Consider the following 24,596-nt stretch of genomic DNA (forward strand, 5'->3'; position numbering starts at 1 on the left):
TAAATACAATCCACCACATAAACACACTAAAAGGCAAAAACCACATGATCACCTCACAAGATTAGGAAAAGGCCTTTGACAAAATCCAACATCCCTTCATGATAAAAGTCCCGGAGAGACTAGCAACACAATCACATACATAGCTCAACATAACAAAGGCACTATACAGCAAGCCCACAGCCTAAATTGATTTCCATGAAAATCTGGACCACAACAAGAATGTCCACTCTTTCCATACCTATTCAACATGGTACATGATGTCTCAGCTAGAGCAGTATGACAACTGAAGGAGATCAAGGGGATACAAATTGGAAAGGAAATCCAAGTACAGATGATAATAATTTACAGATTTACAGATGATAATTTTATACATGAAATGAAAGACCTTAAAAACTCTACCAGGAAATTTCTACAGCTGATACACTTTCAGAAAAGTAGCAGTTAACATAATTAACACACAAAAATCTACAAATGACAGTCTGAGAAAGAAATCAGGGAAACAATACTTTCACAATAGCTCCCCCCAACTAAAAAAATAAAATATCTAAGGATAATTCTAACCAAGTGAATGAAAGACTTAAGAAAAACTTTAAGATATTGAAGAAAATATCAGAATCTTCTCCCAGATCTCCCTTGCTCATGGATCAGTAGGATTAACATAGTGAAAATGGCCATCCTACCAAATGCAATCTACACATTCAATGCAATCCCATCAAAAATCCCAGCACTTAGGTCCCAGCACTGAGAGGGCAAAGTGGACAGGAGCTCTAATCCCTAACTAAGAAGGTATCTCCAACGGGCATCCACTGAGAAAGGAAAACTTAGTGTTCTCCAACGGAGTCTCACTTAACCACACTTAAGGGCAGGCTCCATGCCCAGTAGTAGAGGGCAAACACAAAACAAAACCAGTGGTATTTTGGAGGGTTTTGTTTTGTTTTGTTTTTTGTCTCATGTTGCTCTGTTTAGGCATTTTTTTTCACCTTACCAATCTTTTGCTAGTATATTATGGTATGTGGTTTTGATTTTGTATGTATGCATGCATGTATGTGCACAAATATGCATATGCTTCTTGTATTGTTTTTGGTTTTTTATTTTTTTATCCCATTTTTTATTATTTGCCTGTTTGTTTTCTAAGGAGAGAAAGAAAGAAGGCATCAAGTTAGGTGAATGGGGAGGTGGGATAGATCTAGGAAATGAGAAAAGGAAACAACGATCAGAATATATTGCACAAAAATATTTTCACATAAACATTATTTATATTTACTAATAATATTAGTAGTAACTTAACTATGTATATCTAAAAAAGATAAATTTAACTTAGTAATATATTGTTTCTTCCAAAAATATGGAAAATGTAATTTCAACAAGTAATCAATAGAAATAAAACTATTAGCAAAAAAATTTTCATTCTTTTTTTTTTATACTATCATAGAAAATCCAGTGTGTACAGTACAGCAAGCTTCAATTTAGAACAGCCATAAAGGTCACTGGATAACACACATCTGTAATCACTGTTAAAGATCAGATTTTAGGAAGTGAATTTAGTGAGGATTATCATTATATAAACAAGTATTTAAAAATGAAACTTTTTAGCCGGGCGTGGTGGCGCACGCCTTTAATCCCAGCACTTGGGAGGCAGAGGCAGGAGGATTTCTGAGTTCGAGGCCAGCCTGGTCTACAAAGTGAGTTCCAGGACAGCCAGGGCTACACAGAGAAACCCTGTCTCAGAAGAAAAAAAAAAAAGAAACTTTTTTCACCCTGAAGCAACAGACCTCCAATTGATAAAGTAGGACTAAATTTATATAAATATAGTTCTATCATCAATGCAGCAAGAAATTTACAGTGTGTCTATATATTTTTAGACCAAAAGAAAATGCAACACCCTTAAAGAGAAGCTCTCAAATATGCTTTGCCAACATAAAACCTGTTTCTGTTCATTCTTAGCCAGATAAGAAGTCAAGCTACAAGAAAATACCAGGGCTAAAAGAGAATTATCTTTTTATCTAAGGTAGACCAAGAAAGTCTGCATAGATAGAAAATAAGCTATGCCAAGATGTAAACTACTTAGATAAGATTACAAAAACATTTAAACGATGGAGAGACTATGCCAAATACCCAAGCTAATACCATTTGTGTTTCCAGATTCAAGTACAGCTCTGATTTACTTGGAACCTTTGTTATATTCTGGACAAAGATGTTCAAATATACTTATGGAAATTATACCCTGAAAAACACAGAGACCCAACTGAAGAAGGATTACCTTGTATTATATTTTAAAGGGCAACATAAAATAAAAATCAGGTTATAAAAGTAACACTGATTTTCAATTTCCTTGCCTCACTTCAGCACATTTCTACTACACGGTACCTGTAGTAGGATTGATGCTCGCCGCGATGTGAAAGTGGCACAGTGCGTTGGCATGGTGAGAAATGTGTCTGTGAACCTCATGGGTTGCAGTCTTGTCAGGCATCAGCTCAGCATGAGTAACAAGAACAGAAGACCTCCTTTGTCCTTTCCTTAAATTCTTCAAATGGTGTATTGTCTAGAATAGAAAAGTGTGTCTTAAACCCAACTCTGAAAGGTCTAACAATGCCAACCACAAGTCTTTCTATTACTTAGAAGACTTAAGACTGACCTCCTGATGCTCAAATCCCAGCAACCATATGGTGGCTGACAACCACCCATAATGAGATTTGATGCCCTCTTCTGGTGTATCTGAAGACAGCTACAGTGTCTTACTTACACATATAATAATAAATAAAACTTTGGGCCAGGTGAGCAGGGTTGGAGCGAGAAGAGGTCCTGAATTCAATTCCCAGCAACCACATGATGGCTCACAGCCATCTGTACAGCTACAGTGTAGTCATATACATAAAATAAATAAAATAAAATATTTTTAAAAAATTTATTTCACTTTCAAAGTATCCAGCAAGAGTCACTGCATAGCAATGATGTGAGTTCACTTGTGCCTAACAGTTGTTTTGAGACAGCTTTACATAGCCCAGGCCGACCTTGAACTCCCTGTGTAGCTAAGGATAACCTTGAGTTTCTCCTGAGTGCTGCCATCACAGATGGGTACCACCCGCCCCGCCTCTGACACATCTTCTGTTAGCTGCTTCCTGTTCTGTTGTGCTGCTGCTGTTTTGTTTTCAGACAGTCTTAAATTAAGGCCCAGGCTGGCCTTAAATCTCAGTCCTCCTGCCTCAGCCTCTCAGGTGGAGAATCACTGGCAGGGAACACCAAATCCAGGTCTTCCACCCAGAGTTTCTCTGCCTAACATCTCCATAAATAATCATCTTTAGTTTTAATGAACAAAATAAAATAAAAACAAAACATTTAGAACTAAGTTCAAGGACTTTTACATATATTACAAATGCTAAGCACTCTTATAGATTTTGATATTTGACCTGAAAAATGAAAACATCAAATTTATGTTACTTATCTAGACAACATGCCTAAAATCATCACTGTCTTTAGCTTCATAACAGCACACTGAGTAATCTCAGAAGTATAATGTAAGTATTCACTATTAACTTTATTTATCACATCCTCATGTGTACCATACCCAGCAAAACAAATCTTGAGAATCCATTTACCCCTTTACATCCTATAATACCTCAAGAGCATGCTGGATTCTGTCTTTGTGTTTCCCAGCAGAAGAGAGGTTGCTGGCAACGCTGGAGGTAGTGGTCTCACAAATCTGCTCACCCAAAAGGCAGTCTTCAGGTAACAATGTTTCTGCCCAGAGCCGACACACACCATCATGACATGAAGTCAGTAAGACATTACAGACAGAGCCCCTAGCAGCAAAGAGAAACACATAATGCGCTCAGTATCAGTGCCATCCATGAACTAAATGATGCTATTAGCATTGACTTTTCATGTACTAAGATGGCATTCATATAAAAAACTGTGTGAAAAAGTAATTCACTAGGGCCTTAAAATTGCTCCCTGGGATAACCATAAGAACTTCACTGTACATGTGCTATTTAAAACCAGGCTCTTAGGAACATCAGTATCTTCTAAACAACTAAGAGCAGAAGGAAGCCTAATTGATGTAAGTTAAAGGATAATCATAATAAAAAATCATTAAATATAATATAATTATCTAGTTTATGGCAGTTCTATTGTTTCTGAAAACTGGACAATCCAAACAGTTGTAAATAGGCAAACAAAGAAGCATAATATAAAAATAAGAATTTCATTACAAACTGTAAATCAATGTCATTAAGTTAAAGGCAGTAAAAAAAAATTGTGCAATATCAAACAGCTGAATACATTAACACTTATTACAAAATAACAAAGAAATCTCTCTCTCTCTCTCTCTCTCTCTCTCTCTCTNTGTGTGTGTGTGTGTGTGTGTGTGTGTGTGTGTGTGTGTGTATCTATGTGGGGGCTTATAGATTAATGAGTCAGATCCAGAGGCTTATGCACACCAGGCAAGTGTTCTACCAACTAAGTTATAGCCTCCAAAAATTACTGATTCTTTTTTTAAATAGCTTATGGGGCTGGAAAGATGATTCAGTGGCTAAAGAATATTTGCTGCTCTTGTAGAGAACCAGGGTTCGATCCCAGTAACCACATGGCAGCTCATAACCATCCTTAACTTTAGTTCCTGGAGATCCAACTCCCTCTGCTGGCCTCTATAAACAGTAGGCAAAGATGTGGCGCACAAACATATAGTCAGGCAAACACATATACACATAAAACAGAAAGAAAGAAGTCTTGAGACTAAAAAGGGGGTTTAGTGGCTAAGGGCACTTGGTGCTCACAAGACCAGGACTCAGCCCCTCAATTGGTGGCTCACATTCAAAGGGTGTACTCTAATTCAAAGGGATCTGATGCCCTCTTCTGACCTCTGTGGGCACTGCAAGCATACGATACACAGGCATACATACAGGCAAAACACTCATGTATAAAATAAAAAATACAAGTATTTTTAAAAATTGCTCACATGAAATTTAACTTTGCCAAAAGTTTTAAAAATAATTTTTAAATTATTATAAGAGGTATAAATAACTTAAACAAAATAACCTTTTTAAACAGAAATGTAAGTTGTCTACTATTATTTTATAACTACAACACGTTAGTACAGAGGACACTGAATAAAACAAAGATTCAAAAGGAGGTACACCCTTAGCAAGGTTGAGGACTTCAGTCCCTGGCATTTGGAATTCATTCAGGATTCAGTCTCTTTTTGAATGGATCAAATAAATCTTTCATTTGAACTCCAAAGACAGATAAATTCACTATGTTATCTCCATATCATATACCATTCTGTCATGTATAAACTAAATTACATTCTTACCACCATATACATTATTAATAGTTCATTACTTTTCTTAAGTGGGTATTCCCTATTTATAAGCAAAAATATCCTTTTTAGAATCTTCCATTACTAATGTTACTATTCACAATACCAGCTAATGTAGTCTGAGCAAGTATGTGTTGTGGCCTGTACTAAATAAAACTATGCACTTCATGCATACAAGCACATCTTTCTCACTGCTCTCTGAGACAGTACTATTACTACCCTCATTCAACAAAGAGAAAAACAGACAGAGAGCTTTAAATATCTACTCAGAAGCTAATGACAGACGTAGAAACTGAATTCAGATGGCTTCATTCCAGTCTATTCTGTTAGTCACAACTTATCAGTACAGTGAAGATTCCTGGGCATCCAACCTGGGCATGTACTTGCTAGTTTTCCGCCATGAGAAACCTGTCACGGCTCGAGGGTGTGCCAAGTAAACAAAGGAGAACTGAGTGGAAGCCCGTCTCCTCTTCACTTCATGGGGATCTTGAGGTATGATTGAAGACTTCCAGCCAGTCATAGGGTACCACACTTTCAGAAGACAGTCATCCTGTGAAAGATATAGGTCTATAGAAAACTATTTTGCTATTCAAAATGTGGTAGTATAAGCTTTAAAACAAGATATATATTTAAAATATAGTATGTAACTGACATATTACAAATCTAAACCTAAAATGACATTTTATTACTTTAAAGAAATAAATGAGCAATTTATTCATTATCAACCTTCTCTGTATAGTGGCATTTTTCAATCAGACAGTAACGTTACATAAAGTCCTGCAGATGAGTGGAGAGCGGATACTAGACCCTAGGATATAAAAAAGGGAAAAACCCCTGTGTAACCTATCTCTCAGTAACTGACCGCCTGTTTTAAGGCACCTACAAGGCTAAAGCTATCTTAAATACAGACTATTTCCTGCTCTAAGTAAAGAACCAGAAACCTTTTACTATAGGACCAAATAGATGACAATAAATAAGCCAGGCTTCCTAGGTCTGTGGCACAGATTATTGTTTGTGGGGTTTTTTCCCTTTTATGACCCTTTAAGAATGTACACAAACAAACAAACCCTGAGGCTGGAGAGACTGCTCGGTGATTAAGAATCAGGGTCTGCTCTTCCAGAGGACTGACTCAGCTGTAATTCCCAGGACCCACATGGTGGCTCACAACTACCTGTAACTCTTAGTTCTGGGTATTTGGTGGTAACTTCTTTATCCTACTTGAGAACTGTATGCATATGGCATACATATATACATGCAGGCATATTTGCATACATGTAAAATAAAAATTAAAAAATTTTAAAGGTTAAAGACAGAAGCTGGAGAGTTGGCTCAGTTAAGACCACTTGTGGCTCTTGCAGAAGACCTGTCTTCAATTCCAGCACCCACATGGTGGCTCACAACCATCTGTTAACTCCAGAGTCAAGGGATCCAACACCTTCTTCTGACCTCTGTGGGTATCAGGCATGCAGGTGGTACATACACACACATTCAAGGCAAACACTCATACACAATAAATAAAATAAATCTAAAAACATTTTAAACAATGTAAAAAGCACAAAACAATAAATTAAGAAAATTGTAAAAACCATTTGCCAGTACTTGGCTAATAATATGTTTCTATAAGTGATTTTCAAAGAAAGCATTTAGCTAGCCAATTAAATCATTTCTATTTCTAAAGTATTTACAAGTATGACAACAGCCTTGATTTTACCACATGAAATGTGTGTGTGTGTGTGTGTGTGTGAACACCCATGTTAACATACATCTATGCACATACATGTGGAAGAAGAAGAGCACCCCAGAGGACTTCAGCTGGTCTCCTCTATCAGCCTGTGCTTTACTGCCTTGAAGCAGGGTCTCTTGTTAACTGAGGCGCTCACCATTTTAGCTGGGATGGCCGGCCAGCAAGTTCTTGGGACCCACCTATGTCCACGCTACACAATGCTGGAGTCATAGGTTTATACAGTCATATGGTCCATCTTTATGTGTGAGTTCAGGTTAAGTAAGAGGCCCTGTCTTAAAATGTAATAAACAAACTAGTAAACATGGTGGAGAGTGAAATATACCAAATGTAGACCTCAGGCTTGCTCGCACACGTGTGTGCGTGCACACACACACTCACACACACACACTCAAAAAAAAAAAACCAGCAGGAAGACTCTTACTACTGTCAAAAAGCAGCTAATATTCTGAATTGATAGCAATGTTCTCTTAGTGCTAATTCTCTTAGTGGTCTTTAAATCTGTCAGAATCCATTGAAAGACACTAAATTACCTCAGTAACTTAATTTAAAAAGGAAAAAGATGACAAAATTTGTGCATTCATTAACATTCATTTGATGTTAAGAGTTGTCTGAGGCTAGGAGTTTAGCCCTGTGATACAGAATTTGTCTAATTTGCATGAGGCCTTGGATTTAATAATAATAATAATAATTAGTTATTATTTAAATATAAATAATACAATTATTTAATAATAATAAATAGGTTTTTCAAGTTGTATGGCTAAGTTAAATTGTAGTACATTTGCTCACATGGTGGAAAATTACAGTACCCTTAAAAAGACTTTAGAGCCAAGCATGAAAACACATACATACACACACACACACACACACACACACACACACACACATATGTGTGCGCGCGCGCCCCTCCCAGCACTAGACTGGGAAGGCTGAGCCAGGATGAATTGGAGACTACCTTGGGCTACATAAGGAGAGACAATTAAAAAGAAAAAATTTTAATCTAGTACCTTGTGAGTAAAAATGGCTAATTAATAAGTAAATTTTATTTAAGCTCAGATAAAAATTCCAAATATTCTTAAGCACAAGGAAAATTTAATTCCACATTTGTAAGAAATGAATCTTCTCAGCAAAAGTACCCAATAATTCAAAATCCCAGGAGTAATTGGAGTCTCCTAACAGCTGAACTGAAGTCCTGTCACGTGCTGCAGAGGAGTGGGAAGTGCTCTCTGGAGAGCCACACGGCTCCCATCTGCTTCATCTTATCACACAGACTCCACCTTCTCAACACAACAGATGGGGGTATGGGGACAAAAACTGTCCAGCTTTCCAAAGTCAATTTCTGTTCTTTTCTCAAGAGAATCTAAATTAATATTTTATCTTTTCAAAACTTGAAGAAATAATCTTCTTAAATCCAAGACATGTGCTAACTAACCCTCAAAGGATCATTACCAATAAAATACTCTTATCATTCCACGAGAATTATTAAACAGCTCTTTTGAGAACTGAATACAAGCTTACAGAAATATAATTAAACAAGTAAAAATTCTCAGTAATCTTCTAAGGCTGTGTGTAATAAAAATTCAAAGACAACGATTCTTAGTTCCTGAATATATAACCAAGGTGGAGGGCCTTGAGGAGCTTCAAATCTAGTCACCCACTGAAGGGAAATATGCTTTAACTCATGACTTAATACTACACAAAGTACAAAAGCATCTTTCAGATTAGTGATGAGACTTCACATACAGGTTCATATACATGCCCGGCACTGCCAACCCAGCTGCAGGGCAAGATGAAACTGGAAGATCACAAGTACAAAGCCAGCTTTGGCGACTAAGACACTGGCTCAATTTGTTTAACTTTTTATTACACCTTACTGTTTATTTGTATGTATGTGTCTGTATCTGAGAGTGGGCACACACACATGCCATGGTGTACAAGCAGAAGACACAAGACAATATGCAGTGGTCGGCTCTCTCGTTCAACCACACAGGTCCCTAGAATCAAACTTAGGTTGTCAGACTTACTAACAAATGCCTTTACCTGCTAAGCCATCTCTCTGGCCCCCAAAATATATTTCAAATGGGGCAGGGGTGAGGCTGTAGCTCACCCCCTTATAGTGGTAGATTTACCTTGCTTATATAAAATCCTAGATTCAATGCCCCATACCATAAATAAAATAAAGTGTCAATGACTCTGTCAAAAGACCATACACCTAAACCTGGCCTGGTGGCACACCTGTAATCCCAGGTTAGGGAGGTGGAAGGACCAGGAATCAGTTACATATGGATATGAGGCCTGTCTGAGATATGTCTCAAAAAATAAAAGCATATCACCAGGCGAGATCATGCACATCTTTAATCTCAGCATACAAGACATAGAAGCAAACAGATCTTTGTTAAGTGAGGCCCAGCTGTCTATATAATTAGCTTTTTAAAAAATCCATCCTATGGGACTCCGAGGCCTACACACACTGAGGCAAGTGTTCTGCCACTGAGTGGCAGGCAGCCCAGCTCAAATGACTGTTTCTTGATTCAACTGCTAAACAATTTTAGTATTTCAGAAGTGGCCGTTATTCTACATGTATCTCCATACACTGCCTTATTAAGATGCCAGCCTTCTGCCACGGATGGTGTCACACCTTTAACTTCAGCTCTTGGGAGGCCAAGGCAGGTAGATCTCTGTGTTCCGTCCTTAGGACTCACAAGATAGAATGAGATTCTAAAGAGCAGTTCTTGGCCTCCATACACTGGCACATGTGTGAGCTCCCCAAACCCCAACATACAAACAAAAAGTAAATATACTGGTTTAAGAAAAATTCATAACTTAGACTAGTTTTCAAATCATTTTTTCTATGATCTTGAAAATAATTTTCCTTCATTATTAACTCATTCTTTTCAGGCATTGTTTTTAAAAAGTTCTCTATGAATCTCTGCATTCTATGCAGAAATTTCATTTTTATGACTCTTAAGTGACACAACAAACTTATCAAAACTTTCAGGGGGCTGGAGAGATGGCTCAGCAGTTAAGAGCACTGACTGTTCTTCCAGAGGTCCTGAGTTCAATTCCCAGCAACCACATGGTGGCTCACAACCATCTGTAATGGGATCTGATCTGGTGTGTCTGAAGACAGCTACAGTGTACTCATATATACATAAAATAAGTAAATAATTCTAAAAAAAAAAAAAAAAAAAAAAAAAAACTTTCAGGGTTTTGTTTCTCAGATCTAATTTCAGTAATTTTTTTTTCCTTCCAAATTATTTGTTCCAGTTGTCTTCATCTGTTCTAGCTGTGACTGTTTCTGTTTTCTTTGACTCGCTGCTTGCCACTTAGGTAAGCTGTTTGGGAGTGGAGAGAGAGGAAGCCCATCTTACAAAGGGCTTCAGCAATCTCAGGGGTTGGAGAAGGCCTCAACCAAAAGTTAGCAAAAAGCTAGCCCTTCAGCCAGACAGCTGCAAGAAATCACCTCTGCCCACTGGAGTAAGTCTGCAAGCTGATTCCCTAGCTACGTCTCCAGGTGAGAACCCAGGCTCTAAGACACCTTCACTGGAGTGCTTCACACCCCTCCCTCATCAGAGCACCTAGTCAAGCCAAGACTCCTAATCCAAGAGCTGAGATAATAATGTGTGGTGGAAGCTGCTGTGCTTGTAGTGTTACACAGTAAAAAGAAAGCCAATGTAGATGTCTAATGGTAAATATTATTGATAGATCTAAGGCAGACAAAGGGTACAGAGAATATGTTGGAAGGTGAGGTACAATTTATAAAGGTACCTAAAGAAACCTTGCTATCAAAGTGACAGTCAGAAGTAAAAGGAAAAAGCCAAGTATGGGAATGCAAGGTTGGGGGTATTAGTGTAGCAACTCTATGTGTACATGTGCCAAACCTGTTTATGAACTGGCTAGAGTCAAGTCTACAAAGGTATGAAATAACAGGAAATATGACTGAAGGAATGATCCCTGGACCTACACAGTTCAGAGTGCATGTGGGCCATTATAAAGATTCTGGCTTTCTAAAATGAAAAGGAAACCTCATGACAGGATCAGGGGAGTGTTGAGACGGTCTTACTTTGTAGCTCAGGCTAACCTGACATCACAACAATCTTACTTTAGGCTTCTCAGTGCTGGAACTAAAGGTGTGTGCCATATCTGATCTTTTGGCTTGAATTTTTAAAAAGAACACATTGAAAAGATAGGAACACAGTTAAAATCTGGAAGAATTGTTGTAGTAAACTTTTAAAGACAGCAAGTGATTCATAATGGTGGCTTGTAACTGAATTTACCATGGAGGCAATCAAGAAGAGCACAGGGCTTATCTGGGTGGGCTCACTGTCCACTGTAGCTTAAAAAACTAGTGAGCAGATTATGAATACATCCAAAAAGCGATCCACAAGGATGATAGTGGAGGTAAGGATCAAGAGATAAAGGGAGAGGGGCAAGCAACAGACAAAATCTTGTCATCAGCATTTAAAACATGGCACTTGAAAACTAAGAGAACAGCTATATTTAGAGAAAAGATCCAAAAACTAAACCTGATACTACAATACTAAAAACCGCAGAGACAGCTGGTGTGGCAGACACCCATAATACCAGGACTCAACAGGTAGAAACTAAAGGATTAGAAGCCCATCCTCAGCTATACAGGGAGCTGGAAACCAACCCAAGATCCATGGGACTCTGCACCACCGCCGCCACCACCACCACCACCATCAAAAATAACTCTGCCCAAAGTTGCAGAAATAAAAAAAAATTAAAGGACAGTAAAAATTACAAATAGGCAGAGGACAGATATTCTAGGCAGTGAAAATACTCTATACAACACTACAATGTCAGATCCATGTGCTTATAAATTTACCCAGCCCTGCTGGATGGGCACAAGAGTGAGTCTTAAGATAAAACACTAACTTTGGGTACCAAGAGTTGTCAGTGCAAGTTCATCAACTGAAATAAATGTGGGAAAAACAGGAAGATGTGCATGTATAAAGGGATAAGCAGTTGAGAGATTTCTCTGTGCGTTCCTCAGTTTTCCTGTGAATCCAAAGTACTCCTTTTAAAAAAAAAAAAAAAGGCTTTAAAAAGAAAGAAGTAACTAATGCGTTGACTCACGGTTGTAAGTTAAGTAAGAACTAACCACAGGGTTCAGTGACAGGAAGTCTCTGATGACCTCTAGAAGAGTGCTGGTAAGTGCTCTCAACTGAAAATGAGGGAACCCCATGTAGACAAAGAAAAAGGAAACTCCCTTTCTAGGCTTCACAAGGATGCAGGCAAACAGGGCAGAAACTGAGGGGTGTTTCTCTCATTCCTGCTTGTGGAAACAGACTCTAAGCCACTCTCCAGACAATACAATAAAAGTGTACTTAGAATAAGCATCCTCCCGACTCAGCCCCCCCCCCCCGTTAGGATTACTACTAGCAGGCACTGCCATGCCTAGCCAATGAGAAAAGGGGACTTGCTATACTGAGGAATATCAAGACTTGTTTTAAAGCATAGCAATTAAGGCGGTGGCACAAGTACAAGAAATGGACACACTGAACAGAGCCCAGAACCAGATGCATAGAAGTGCAGACATTCGACTTATGACAAAGGTAGCTCCAGAGAGCAAGGAAAGAGAAGCCTTTCAATATACTGTGTAGACAGATACACAGAAAAAATTAACTGCTGCTGTCTAACCGTTCCCCAAAATTATGAAAATTACTAAATGTCAAGTACAAATATAAAATGCCCAGCTTCTAAACCAGGGATTCTCAATGTAACAGATGCTTTTTGTCCATCACTCATACCCGATAGGCTTAGCAATCTGGTGTGTCAGTTTCAACTTAAAGTATCTACTTGCATCCATCTCTGAAGCATCTCAATTCTATCCTCGCCAGTTCTCTGCCAATTACTGATGTGTAAAGAATATGAATAAGAAATGGATTTGGGATGGTAGGGAGGTGTAAAAAATCTGGGAGAAGTTGGGGAAGGAGAAAGAATATGATTAAATATACCGTATGAAAAATATTTTAAATAATTTTTAAAGAGCATGTACAATGAATACAATGTATATGAGTAATGCTGGCTCTCAGAGTACCCACAGATTTAAATCAATTAATACACTTAAGAAAAGGCATGCAGCCATGTTCCTTAAGAATAGGCCTCAATACAGTATATCTTATCTGATATTTCCCATGTGATGACTTAACTGTCATGGTGGCAGAATCTACAATGGCCTGGGAGACAGGCCTCTGGACCTGTGGAGGACTAGCCTGACTGCACTAACTAGGGGAGACAACCGCCCGCTGTGGGTAGGAACATTCCCTGACTAGGATCCTAGACTCCATGAAATGGCAAAGGGGGCTGAGAAGCACTGTGCATTTGTCTCTCTGCTCCTTGACTTAGGATGCAATAGGACCTGCCTCTGCAAGCTTCTGCCTCTGTGACTTCCCCATGATGACCGAGGCTGACTCAGAACTGTAACCAAAACTCACTTTTCTCCCTCAAAGTTGTTCTGTCAGAGTATTTTATCACAGTAGAATCAAAGAAACCAAGACACCTCCCATATTAACTATACGTATCCTTATCTCAATGTGTAATTCTAAAGGAGCACAGAAATTAAACCCCAAAGCCCCATGAACTTGACAAACGATTACCTGTTTCCATAACTACTATTTGAAGAAAACACTTCAACAAAGCAGAGCAGTGCTAACAATCCATGTGATGTCTGCCTAGAAATCAAATATTTTGATACCACATGATGGTTGCTACACATCTCAAAATATTTTCACATATTTTACCTAGATATTGTTAATGATCAAAACCTCTGCTAACCTGCATATGACTGTAACCTTCCTGTCTACAATGTGGTACAATTTTCCTATTATGTTCTTGTAACTCTTGAGCAACTACCTCTGTGCCAAGCCCCAAGACTAGGCCACAAGACAGTAAAGCTGGGCAGTTTCACAACTAAGAAGGCACTAAGACAGTTTCACCCAAAGGAATCTAAGTCAGCATACTACAAAGAGCCGCCTGCACACCCGTGCTTCCTGCACACCCGTGCTTCCTGCACACCCATGTTCCTGCACACCCATGTTCCTGCACACCCATGCTTCCTGCACACCAGTGCTTCCTGCATACCTGTGCTTCCTGCACACCCATGCTTCCTGAACACTGCTCACCATGACCAAGGTCTGCAAGGAGCTGAGGTCTGTCAACAGATGAGTGCATAAAGAAAATGTGATGCATATACATACATAATAGAGGGTTTACCTTTGTTTCTGTTGTCTGGAAGGTATTTTTATGGGCGGAGGGGAAGATTGCTTGAGACAAGTTCTCACTACATAGCCATGGCTGGTCTTGAACTCGTAATCCTCCTGCCTCCACTTCAGTTCCCCCAAGTGCTAAGATTATAAAATACTGTGCCATCACAACCTGCCATGAAGGAGTTGTTTTAAGAATTTTATTTATTTATTTTTATTTTTATGTTCATTGATGTTTTGCCTGCCTACATGTCTGTGTGAAGATGTCGGATCCTGGAGTTACAAACAATTGTGAACTGTCACGTGCTGGAAATTGAACCTGGGTCCTCTGGAAGAGCATTCAATGTTCTTAACCACTAAGCCATCTCTCCAGCCCCATTTTAAGGTAGGTGTGTGTGTGTGTGTGTGTGTGTCTGTCTGTCTGTCTGTCTGTCTGTCTGCATAAGCTTACATGTGTCTGTCTGTCTGTCTGCATAAGCTTACATGTGTCTGTCTGTCTGTCTGTCTGTCTGTCTGTCTGTCTGCATAAGCTTACATGTACCAGGAACGCACAGAGTCCTGAAGTAGTCATTGGATTCCCTGGTACTGGAATTGTAGGCAGTTGTAAGCTACCATGTGGGTATTGGGAACCAAACTCAGATCCTCCAAAACAGTACTATGTGCTTTTAACTTCTGAGCCATCTCCCTAACACCCATAATGGAGCTTTTGTCTGCCATTTAACAAGTTAAACTTTGTGATTTTTCAGAAAAATAGATCAAACTAGAACTCCTCTCATGCTAAAGACAAGTTGTTGTCTGGCATGGTATCTATTGTATGGCCATTTTGCCAAAAGGAAAGAAATGCCAAGATGTCCCTAATGCTCAGAACTTAAAGTGACCCAGGAAACATATTTGAGAATCAGCCCAGGGTACATTTCTGTCTATGGAATGCTTACAGTCTTCTATAAAAATAAACAATTTCTCTCCCCAGTTTATGAAATGGCAGAATTGAGTATGGATTTTTAAAACTCTAGAAACAGGAAAATAATTACCTAATTCCACTGAGGAATAAAATACCACTTTTAAACTTGAGTTTAGATAGCAAGTGACTACAGGGCAGATCTTTAGAGTCTGGCAAAACTCACAACACCTAGAAGGAGCCAGAGAGTCTGACTGGTTGCTACTCTTTCTAAAGCAGGTAGATACGGTCCCCTCCAGGTAGACCTAGACATCCGAATGGGTTTCTAGGATAAAAGTTCATTGAGACCACTCAATGAATCAAAACTCTCTGAATTTCCAAGTTTTGACAGCCTCCAAATAGTAACGCTGATTGTACAAATCTGAACAGAGTCCAAAAGCTATACTTACAACCTAAGAGCCTGATAATACTGGCCTGGGCAAGGAAGAAAAGCAAAGGAGGTAAGAACACCAGTCAGCAACAGCAGCTTCCCAGAACTAACTGGCACTATCTCTGAAGGCTACAGAGCCAAACGACCTAGGGCCCAGCCAATTCTACTTCCGGGTACACTCAAACCATACACAGGCCTAACATACTCGTGCAAGACCCTCATTGAAGCAGTGCTAAATTCCCATCATGAATGGCATGACAGGATGGTTGGAAAAGAAGGGAGGAGTCAGTAAGCCATATTCAACAACACACAGATGAACTCAAGACTTAATTCTGAGATTAAATTGTTTTAAGTTTTAGAATAAAATAATGGATTAGTCAAACCACAGCCTGTAAGCTACTCTAATAAATCCCCTCTATATCTGCTTTCATTCCATTCTGTTCCTCTAGAGAACCCTGACTAATACGCACATAGCAACATACGGTCTGAGAATAAAGGAAAGAAAGAAGAATGGTGGGGGAAAGGGATGGAAAGGAGGCAGAGTGTCACTGTGAATCCAGTAGCACACGTCTACCTTTTTTTTTCTTGTCTTGGAGACTGGGTCTTACCTGCAGCTATGGCTGATCTCCAACTCACAGAAATCCATCTTCTCTGCCTCCTGAATTCTGAGATTAAAGGCATGTGCTACCACCTTGTCAGCTCCTGCCCCCTGCTTCTACTTCCCAAGTGCTCGGACTATAGGAGTGCTTCATCCTGTCCAGCTTAATTCTACTTTTTAAATAGAACTACATTATACTTTTAATATAGAAAAACTAGTTAAATAGAAAAACAAATTTTGGGCTGGAGAGATGGCTCAGCAGTTAAGAGCTCTTCCAGAGGTCCTGAATTCAATTCCCAGCAACCACATGGTGGCTCACAACCATCTGTAAGGGGATCCGATGCCATCTTCTGGTATGTCTGAAGACAGTGACAGTATACCCACATATATGAAATAAATAAATAAATCTTTAAAAAAAAAAAAAGAAAAAAGAAAAAAGAAAAACAAATTTTAAGGTAGACCATGCTCCAGCAGATGGTATACATCTAAAAGTTTATTAGTAGCACAATTGGACTCACTGGATTTTTGCTGTTTTTGTGTTTTGAGTATTTTAGGGGTTTTTTTTGGGGGGGGGAGGTTCTGTTTGTTTGGTTTTTGTTTTTTTGTTTTCTTAGACAAGGTCTCACTATATAGCTCTAGCTATCCTGAAACTCATTCTGTAGACTAAGCTGACCTCGAACTCACAGAACTCTGCCTACCTTTGCCTCCCAAGCACTGGAATTGAAGACATGCACCACAATGTCCAACTTAGGGCTCATTGGGTTTATAAATAAATAAATAAGGACATCAAGTTGAATGAGTATGGAATGGGAGGCGAGTCTGGGGGGAAGTGAATATCATCAAAATACCATGTATGAAATTCTTAAAAGTTAATTTTTTAAAATTTAAATGTATAAATGAAGTAAATACCTAATAAAAATTGGAAAAAAATTTTAAATGTAAATGCATGATGAACAAGATTCCCAGTGGGTAAGGCCCGATGACTTGCATTTGATCCCCAGGACCCACATGTGGAAGGAGAGAACTGATCCTTGTACGTTGTCTGATCCCACTGATCCTTGTGAGTTGACTTCCAGGTATCATTCACTCTCACTCACTCTAGCCCTACCCTCCCTCCCCTGCTCTGTTTCTGTCTCTCATACACACCATATACACAATAAATGTGAACATTTTTTCATATAACTGCACTAAAGTAAAATAGGAATAGCAGCAGCCATTATTTCCCAAGTGTATAATACCTGTAGAGATCACACCAGATCTTTTAGAAACATCTCCCCATTTACAGAGCTGAGAACTAAGCTGAGGACTTCACCAATAGTAACCACTGCTCACTATCACTGAGCTGTATCTCCAGCCTCACAAACATTCTTACTATTCTTCAAACAACTTTTGCAGGAAAATCTCAATTTATGGAAGACAGAACTGGAAATGAACATAAGGGATATTTTTATGTGTTTTGCTAGAATGCTTTATTTTTTGGCTTGCTCCCTTACCTTTCCAGCAGTGGCAAAGTATTCACCATCAGGAGACCATTCCATCAGATATACAGACACTGAGGTTCTAAGAACAAACAAAACCAGTGTATTCAGAATAGTATGTTCTATGTATAAATGGTCAAAACAAGATATTCCTAATATCAATGTCACAATCATCATAACATGATTTTTCTGCCCTCATAATAATACAAAGAATTCCACCTTCCTAAAATCATTAATAAAACTAACCCAAAGTATACTTTCAAAAACAAAGAATGTAATACCCATTCATGATATTGCTACATCCATATCAATCAAAATCCTCATTGTAACATTACAAACTGAGTCTCACCTTCCATGGGTAACTGGGAATCTTTACATAACCTGTGCTAACACTAACTAGCAGTCATCGTTGCACTCCAAAAGGTGGCTGGAGCTTCCAAACCTTTCCCTCACTCTTATTTCAACACACTGTGTCATTTTGTCAACTCAAGTACTGAACTATAAATATGATTTTTTTTTTTACTTTTGGAAGAACAATTAACTAAAGCACAGATTAAAAATTAAATAATGATATTATAATAAGTTTTAGTTTTAAAAAGTCTACTTTTTAGATTTCTAAACTACAATACCACCAAAAAAATAAAGACCTCTGTAAGAAAGAACATAATTTAGGACATTCAGTGAATCACTGTCACAACAGACACAGACACTAACTTGCACTGCCAGATGCACTTCCAATCATTTAAAACAGGAGGGACTCTATTATCGACGTCTTCCTCCTCTTCTAGAATATCACTGCCTGGAGGAGCCCACAGCTGAATCGAATCAGTTGCTGTCAGCAATCTGTTATCTGAAAATTTAAAAGTGTTCTGATGAATAACCCAGGATTATCTAAGAATAGAAATGCACACATGGGTTCCATTAGGTCTATAAACTAGTAAGTTTTGAAAATATACAATACTAGCTATGAAAAACACATGGGTCAGTTCAACAGAAATCCCCTACAAGATGAAAAACAGGAAAAAGAGCCTAAGCAAGAACTGTTAATAGGGAAGACTTGCGGGAGAAAACCCCACTGCCCAGGGCTTACTCTGGCAAGCAAGTCTGACGGGAGCTGAGGTGGAGTACCACAGCTCAGACATCTGCTACACTGTGAGTATTCTTACGATATGATCAAAACTAAGACTAAGTTTATTACATGGGATACTCATTAATTATAAACATAAAAGGGTAACAGCTATGTATCATTACAGGTTTCTAATCTTTGCAAATTAAAGACAATAATTTCTTGAAATACACCATAACAAAATAAGGATGTTTCCGGATGTTTCCACTCCTGTCTTATTTATCATTTTGTAGATAAAATAAGAGTAAATTACATCACATGTTAACTAAAAAAAAACAAAAACACAAAAAGCAAATTACTGGTTCTTGAAATAAAGCAGTAGAAGGCAACAGCTAAAAAGCAGAGAGAAGAAAACTGTGCAAAGCTATGTATACGGAAAAACAAACCTGTATTCACTCATCAACAAAAATACATTTGTAACTTTTTTATCATCAAAGATTATAACATTTTACTTAAGTACATTCAAATCAAATGCTTCGCTTTAATAAGTTTAAGTACGGCTGCTAAATACCTTGAGGGTCCCATGCTAAGTTGTATGTCACGGAACTCAAGAAAAACTGCCCAGTTTTAAGCCATTGACACTTGAGTTGCTGAAACATGTAGAGAGAAGAAAAAAAAAGGATGTTTTTAAAATACCCCAAATTCTACCATTTTGTCACTTTCTTCAATATAAAACAAACTTATAAAGATTTAAATATTTCACTACTATTTTAAAATTACTTCAAGAGGCCCACCTACAGGTCCCATTGCCATATTAAGCTGCTTGCTGTGCCCAACTAAGCATGTTCTCTCAAGCTTCCTTCTGTCTACAGATTATCAGAACGTGGGCATCCTTCCCTCCACTTCTCCATCTAAAAAGCCCTATCTTTCATAACGATTTGCATAAATCATGGCGTCTGTGAACTCTGACTCCCTTCCAGCATCTCAAACACTTCCACACTGTTATGACAACACTGACTACAGACTTCACAGATAGTCCTACCTACTGTCTGTACCACTTCCTGAGCAGCTCTCTGCTATAGAGTCTAAGGAAACAAGAAAACTAGATCCAAAAGTTAACCAAAACTAAATAATAATAATAATAGTAATAATAATAATAATAATAATAATAATAATAATAAGAAGAAGAAGAAGAAGAAGAAGAAGAAGAAGAAGAAGAAGAAGAAGAAGAAGAAGAAATGAGATTAACCAGATTCTTAGGAAATTCTGCTATCCATGAATACTTACACTGTTTCTCTTATGAGAATTTACACCCAGGGGTTCAAAAATACACACAGCATTCCCATATGAAGCTGCAACCTAAAAGAGAATGAACATGATGTTAGTGCTTAGAAAAGAGTGAAATAGAGACAGCCTTCTCCATATAATAACGTATAAACAAATTTCATACAATTCAATTCCAATATACCTCCATGGTTTATTTCCTCAAAGAAACCTGGCAGTATAGTAGATTTAACAATCTCTGCTACCAAAAACTTCAGTAGCTTTGTTTTAAAGTTACAAAGGAGACAAGATCTCAGGTAACCTGGGATAGCCTCGAACTTGATATGTAGCTAAGGCTAGCAACAAACTCCTAATCATCCTGTGCACCTCAATGTCTATTTTAAAAAATTATGGGGGCTGGTGAGATGGCTCAGTGGGTAAGAGCACCCGACTGCTCTTCCAAAGGTCCAGAGTTCAAATCCCAGCAACCACATGGTGGCTCACAACCATCTGGTGCCTTCTTCTGGAGTGTCTGAAGACAGCTACAGTGTACTTACATATAGTAAATAAATAAATCTTTTAAAAAAAAATTACATTTTCTAAAAGAATTTATTTTGGGAGCAGGAAGACAGCTGAGTAAAGGCATTTGCCACCAAGCCTGATAACCTGAGACAATCTCCAGAACCCACATAGCACAGAGAACTGACTCCTACACACTGTCCTCTGACACACACAAGCACAGTAAATTAACAGATGTGAGCTTCAAATTTTTAATATTTTTAATATAGAGATAACTTTAGTGACAAAAATACATCTTAGCAGTATATCTCTTTATCAGCAATGCTTATAATCCGGTGGAAAAAATATAAAAATCGTAAGAAGTTTTAAGACTATGTCACAAAAATGGCTTTAATTATACCATCAAACAGAAAACAGCAATTGGAAAATCACCTTGAAGAAGGAACAGAAATAACAAAGAGAGAAATCGCTGAACTATGCCGAGCACCCAGATGGAGCAGCTTGAGTGGTGGGATGGGGGTGAGGGCAAGGCCTGCTCTGCTCCAGACTTGACCTGATAAGAAGGGCAGCAAGCCCCTCCACTCCAAGGGGCTACCAGAGCCCAAGTCTAACAACTGCTCCAAGTAGTTCCCCGATTCATCATCCTCTTGAGGAGGAAAAATCAGCATCAGGAAACAGACCAAAGCCCTCCCTTCTAACACCATTTACTCTGAATAATCCACAAAACAAGCCTTCCAAGACAAAGGTGTTAGTCCACAGTAGAGCAGGGGAGCTACTTACATGCCTGGCTAATAATAGGAAGTCACAAATGTGACAGCATCATCACAGGAGCTGAAGATAAAGGACCAAAATACAAGAACATGGCAGAGAAGATGTGCTACTTTAACCATCTTTTCCCAGGTGAGGAAAATAGAACAGGTTGTCCGCTTGCTTTATATGGTTATGAACACAAACATCTTCCATACTTTAGTAATCTTTCTGTTTCTGAGATAAAGTCTTACTGTGTTGCCCAAGCTGGCCCTAAATTAGTAGGTTCAAGCAATCCTCTAGTCTCAGCCAGCTTTATTGTGTATGTATGTATGTGTATGTATATATATATATATATATATATATATATATATATTAAATCCTTACCCCCACAAGATGTATTAATTGTGATTATCATGAATACTTAAGTAATTTCTAAAAATTGGTTGGCAATTATCATTCAACCTGAGGCAAGCTTAAAGCTACCTTGTTTGGCCTAGAGAGAAGATTGACCAAAAAAAAAAAAAAAAAAAGTAATGAAAGAAAGATGGTCCTCGGTGTTCTCCAAATGAAACCTAAGCAATGCTTATGGAAAAAATACATAAACTCAGAAAAGCAAGAAGCAAGTATCAGAGGCCGCCAGAGGATGTAGTGTTGCAAGTATGCTAGAACCAAGTAATGGTGCATTTATATAACTATTAAGCCTGATACAAACAGTTGAATAAAGCAGGAGAAATGGAATAATAATCATAATTTATTATTCAGTATAAATTTGCATGATTACCATTGAGATCCTGATTTAACATATCTTTGATAGGATATTATCTGGTAAAGAACAACCCCTAGAAAACCAAGAATGTTTAAATACTATAATTATCTACCATAGTTTTAAAACTTCCTTTTTATAACCTTGTAGTGGCATACAACTGTCACACAATATTGCTCTTAACTGAAATCATAGAAAAATATATCAAATATACTATATTAGTATTTATTGTATATTGTTTGAAAAAGAGGGAAAAAAGAAAATCTGAGAAAGACTTTAGATGAAGCTTTAAAACTATTTCAAAATAAATCCTCAGTTCCAAAGTTGGAATACATTCTTAAATATTCACTCAACAAACTTTCACTAAAGTAACAAGTGTACAAAAATGCCTATGTGACACAAATACCTACTTTAGACACAACTCCCTGATAAACATCCACTGTCACTGCAGATGCAGGCTCAGGTCTGCTGCTCCAGCTCACAGCAGATGCTCAACAGGAAACTCACTTTGTATCCAGGAGTGAAGACCAGCCTGCACTCCACAGTGAGACTTCATCTCAATAACAAACAATGATGGGATTGGAATTTGGAGGAAACTGAATCCTCCTCCCAGGATGGCTTAAAGGTTACAGGACTAACAGAACTGCAAGGCACCTAAGGCCCCGTGAGGCCTGCGGACCTTTCAACATAGTATATGCACCAGTAGAACAATCATCACATCATCAGCATTATAGCACATCACAATTCATATACAAGTATTCTAAGAGTTAAGAGCATGTAAATGACATTTAATTAAGTGATTAAATCACTTACTCTCCCATGTTGGTTGGAGCATTCCACACAACTGACTTGGATGTTCCCATGCTTAGCACCAGGGATGATCTGCACACATTCAAAGTCACTCGCCAGAATAACAAGATCACAGCCTGACCCATATGCCTAAAAAGGAAAAGTTGTGTGACATTGTAAGAGATATAATTTTTAATTATTGTTACATATCATTTTATCTTGGATTCTGTTACTAATATAAAGATATACCCTGACATATCTTACAAAACAGTTAATACTCAAATAAGAACATTAAAAGTCATATAAAAAAAAAAACATGCCTTTAATTTCTTTAATACACTCAGGAAGCAGAGGCAGGTGAATCTCTATGAGTTCAAGGCTAATCTGGTCTACAGAGCAAGTTCTAGGACAGCCAAGGATATACAAATAAACCCTGTCTCAAGAAACAAATAAAAAAGTCATATCAAAAAATAAACCAGTGGCATTCCATGCATTATCATTCAAAAGCTGCTTTCAATAAGCAAAAGTTCTTCCGGTTTTATACACAACAGCTTCCATTGCTGCAGCAGAAGAATCGTTTAAAGTTTCTCTCTAGAGCTCATTTTTATTATTCCCTAAAGGAAATAATATAACCCACACTTGAAAATACTAAAGTCACTGAAAACAGCAATGTATTCTCAGGATTCAAACCAGGCTTAAAAAAAAAATCAAGATAGACTTTGTAGCACAAGCTACAACTTAAAGATCTGGCAAAATCAATATGAAGACACAAGGCAGGATGTCACACGCTTAAGACACCACTAGGTAAATAACCCACCCAAAACAACAACAACAACAATGGTTAACTGCCATGATAGAGAGATCTACATGACAGTGGCAAAAGATAGAGGCTATACTACCTAATAAACACATCATATTCTCTTTAATCTCAGGGGGAAAAAAAAACTAGAAGGCTGATATTTATACTACTACTGTTGTTGTTACTATTATATAAAGAGTTGAATTCATTAATGTGATTAACTAGGAAGTGTCCAAGCTCAGGCCTATGATTCTTACACTCTTCCCTGAGTTACATGTCAAATAAGTACTATTCAGACAGGAATGTGCTGGGGGGGAGGGGCTTCAAGAATGGCTTCTGTTCATAACAGACCCGACAGGAACCTGGGGTGCAGAGAGACTCTAGGGAGGGGGGGAAGTACAGACTGAGAGCTGCTTCTCCAGGTAAGTACCAGTGCAGCTGCTTCTCTAACAGGTGCTGCTCACAAATGCTACGCAATCCTCTCCTGCTTAGTCCCTGATGAGCATTTTAGTCCTCCTCGTTCCCATGCACTAAATTTACAAATAACCCCAGGTTACCCCATTTCAAGATCAACAATTCAATCACATCTGCAAAATTCCTTTGGTCAGAAGGACTGGGGCACAGCCATCATGAGGGTAGAATATGGTTTCTGTCTACCATTTAGGACCATAGACGACCTAAACACTGAGCAATAAATCTGAGTGGACTGAAATCATGTAACTATTTTCTCTGATCACGTGAGCACTAGGCAGAGAAAAATGTGCTGTATTTCCCATGTATTTAGAAAATTTAATATACTACTAAATTACATCCCTGACAAAGAAATCACAAAGAAAACAGGTACTCCATATAAGAAAGACATTTGTCGGGTGGTGGCACACGCCTTTAATCCCAGCACTTGGGAGGCAGAGGCAGGCAGATTTCTGAGTTCGAGGCCAGCCTGGTCTACAAAGTGAGTT

The 24,596-nt window shown here is 38.3% G+C and overlaps 1 protein-coding gene across 4 annotated transcripts in view; it reads right to left on the minus strand.

The window, feature by feature from the left end:
* The window catches only part of Dmxl2 (Dmx like 2), a 135,911-nt gene that overhangs the window by 92,220 nt on the left and 19,095 nt on the right, over positions 1–24,596 (minus strand). For all 4 annotated transcript variants that reach the window (XM_021205952.2, XM_029542783.1, XM_021205951.2 and 1 more), the window contains exons 2-9: positions 22,863–22,988; positions 20,042–20,113; positions 19,326–19,404; positions 18,403–18,538; positions 17,704–17,770; positions 5,686–5,864; positions 3,617–3,800; positions 2,368–2,542 (exon numbers count right to left, since the gene is read on the minus strand). In XM_021205952.2, the coding sequence (XP_021061611.1) occupies positions 2,368–2,542; positions 3,617–3,800; positions 5,686–5,864; positions 17,704–17,770; positions 18,403–18,538; positions 19,326–19,404; positions 20,042–20,113; positions 22,863–22,988 (1,018 nt within the window). The remainder of the gene's footprint in view (positions 1–2,367; positions 2,543–3,616; positions 3,801–5,685; positions 5,865–17,703; positions 17,771–18,402; positions 18,539–19,325; positions 19,405–20,041; positions 20,114–22,862; positions 22,989–24,596) is intronic.

The sequence above is a fragment of the Mus pahari genome, chromosome 10 (genome assembly GCF_900095145.1).
Source record: "Mus pahari chromosome 10, PAHARI_EIJ_v1.1, whole genome shotgun sequence".
In the NCBI taxonomy this organism is placed as follows: domain Eukaryota; kingdom Metazoa; phylum Chordata; class Mammalia; order Rodentia; family Muridae; genus Mus; species Mus pahari.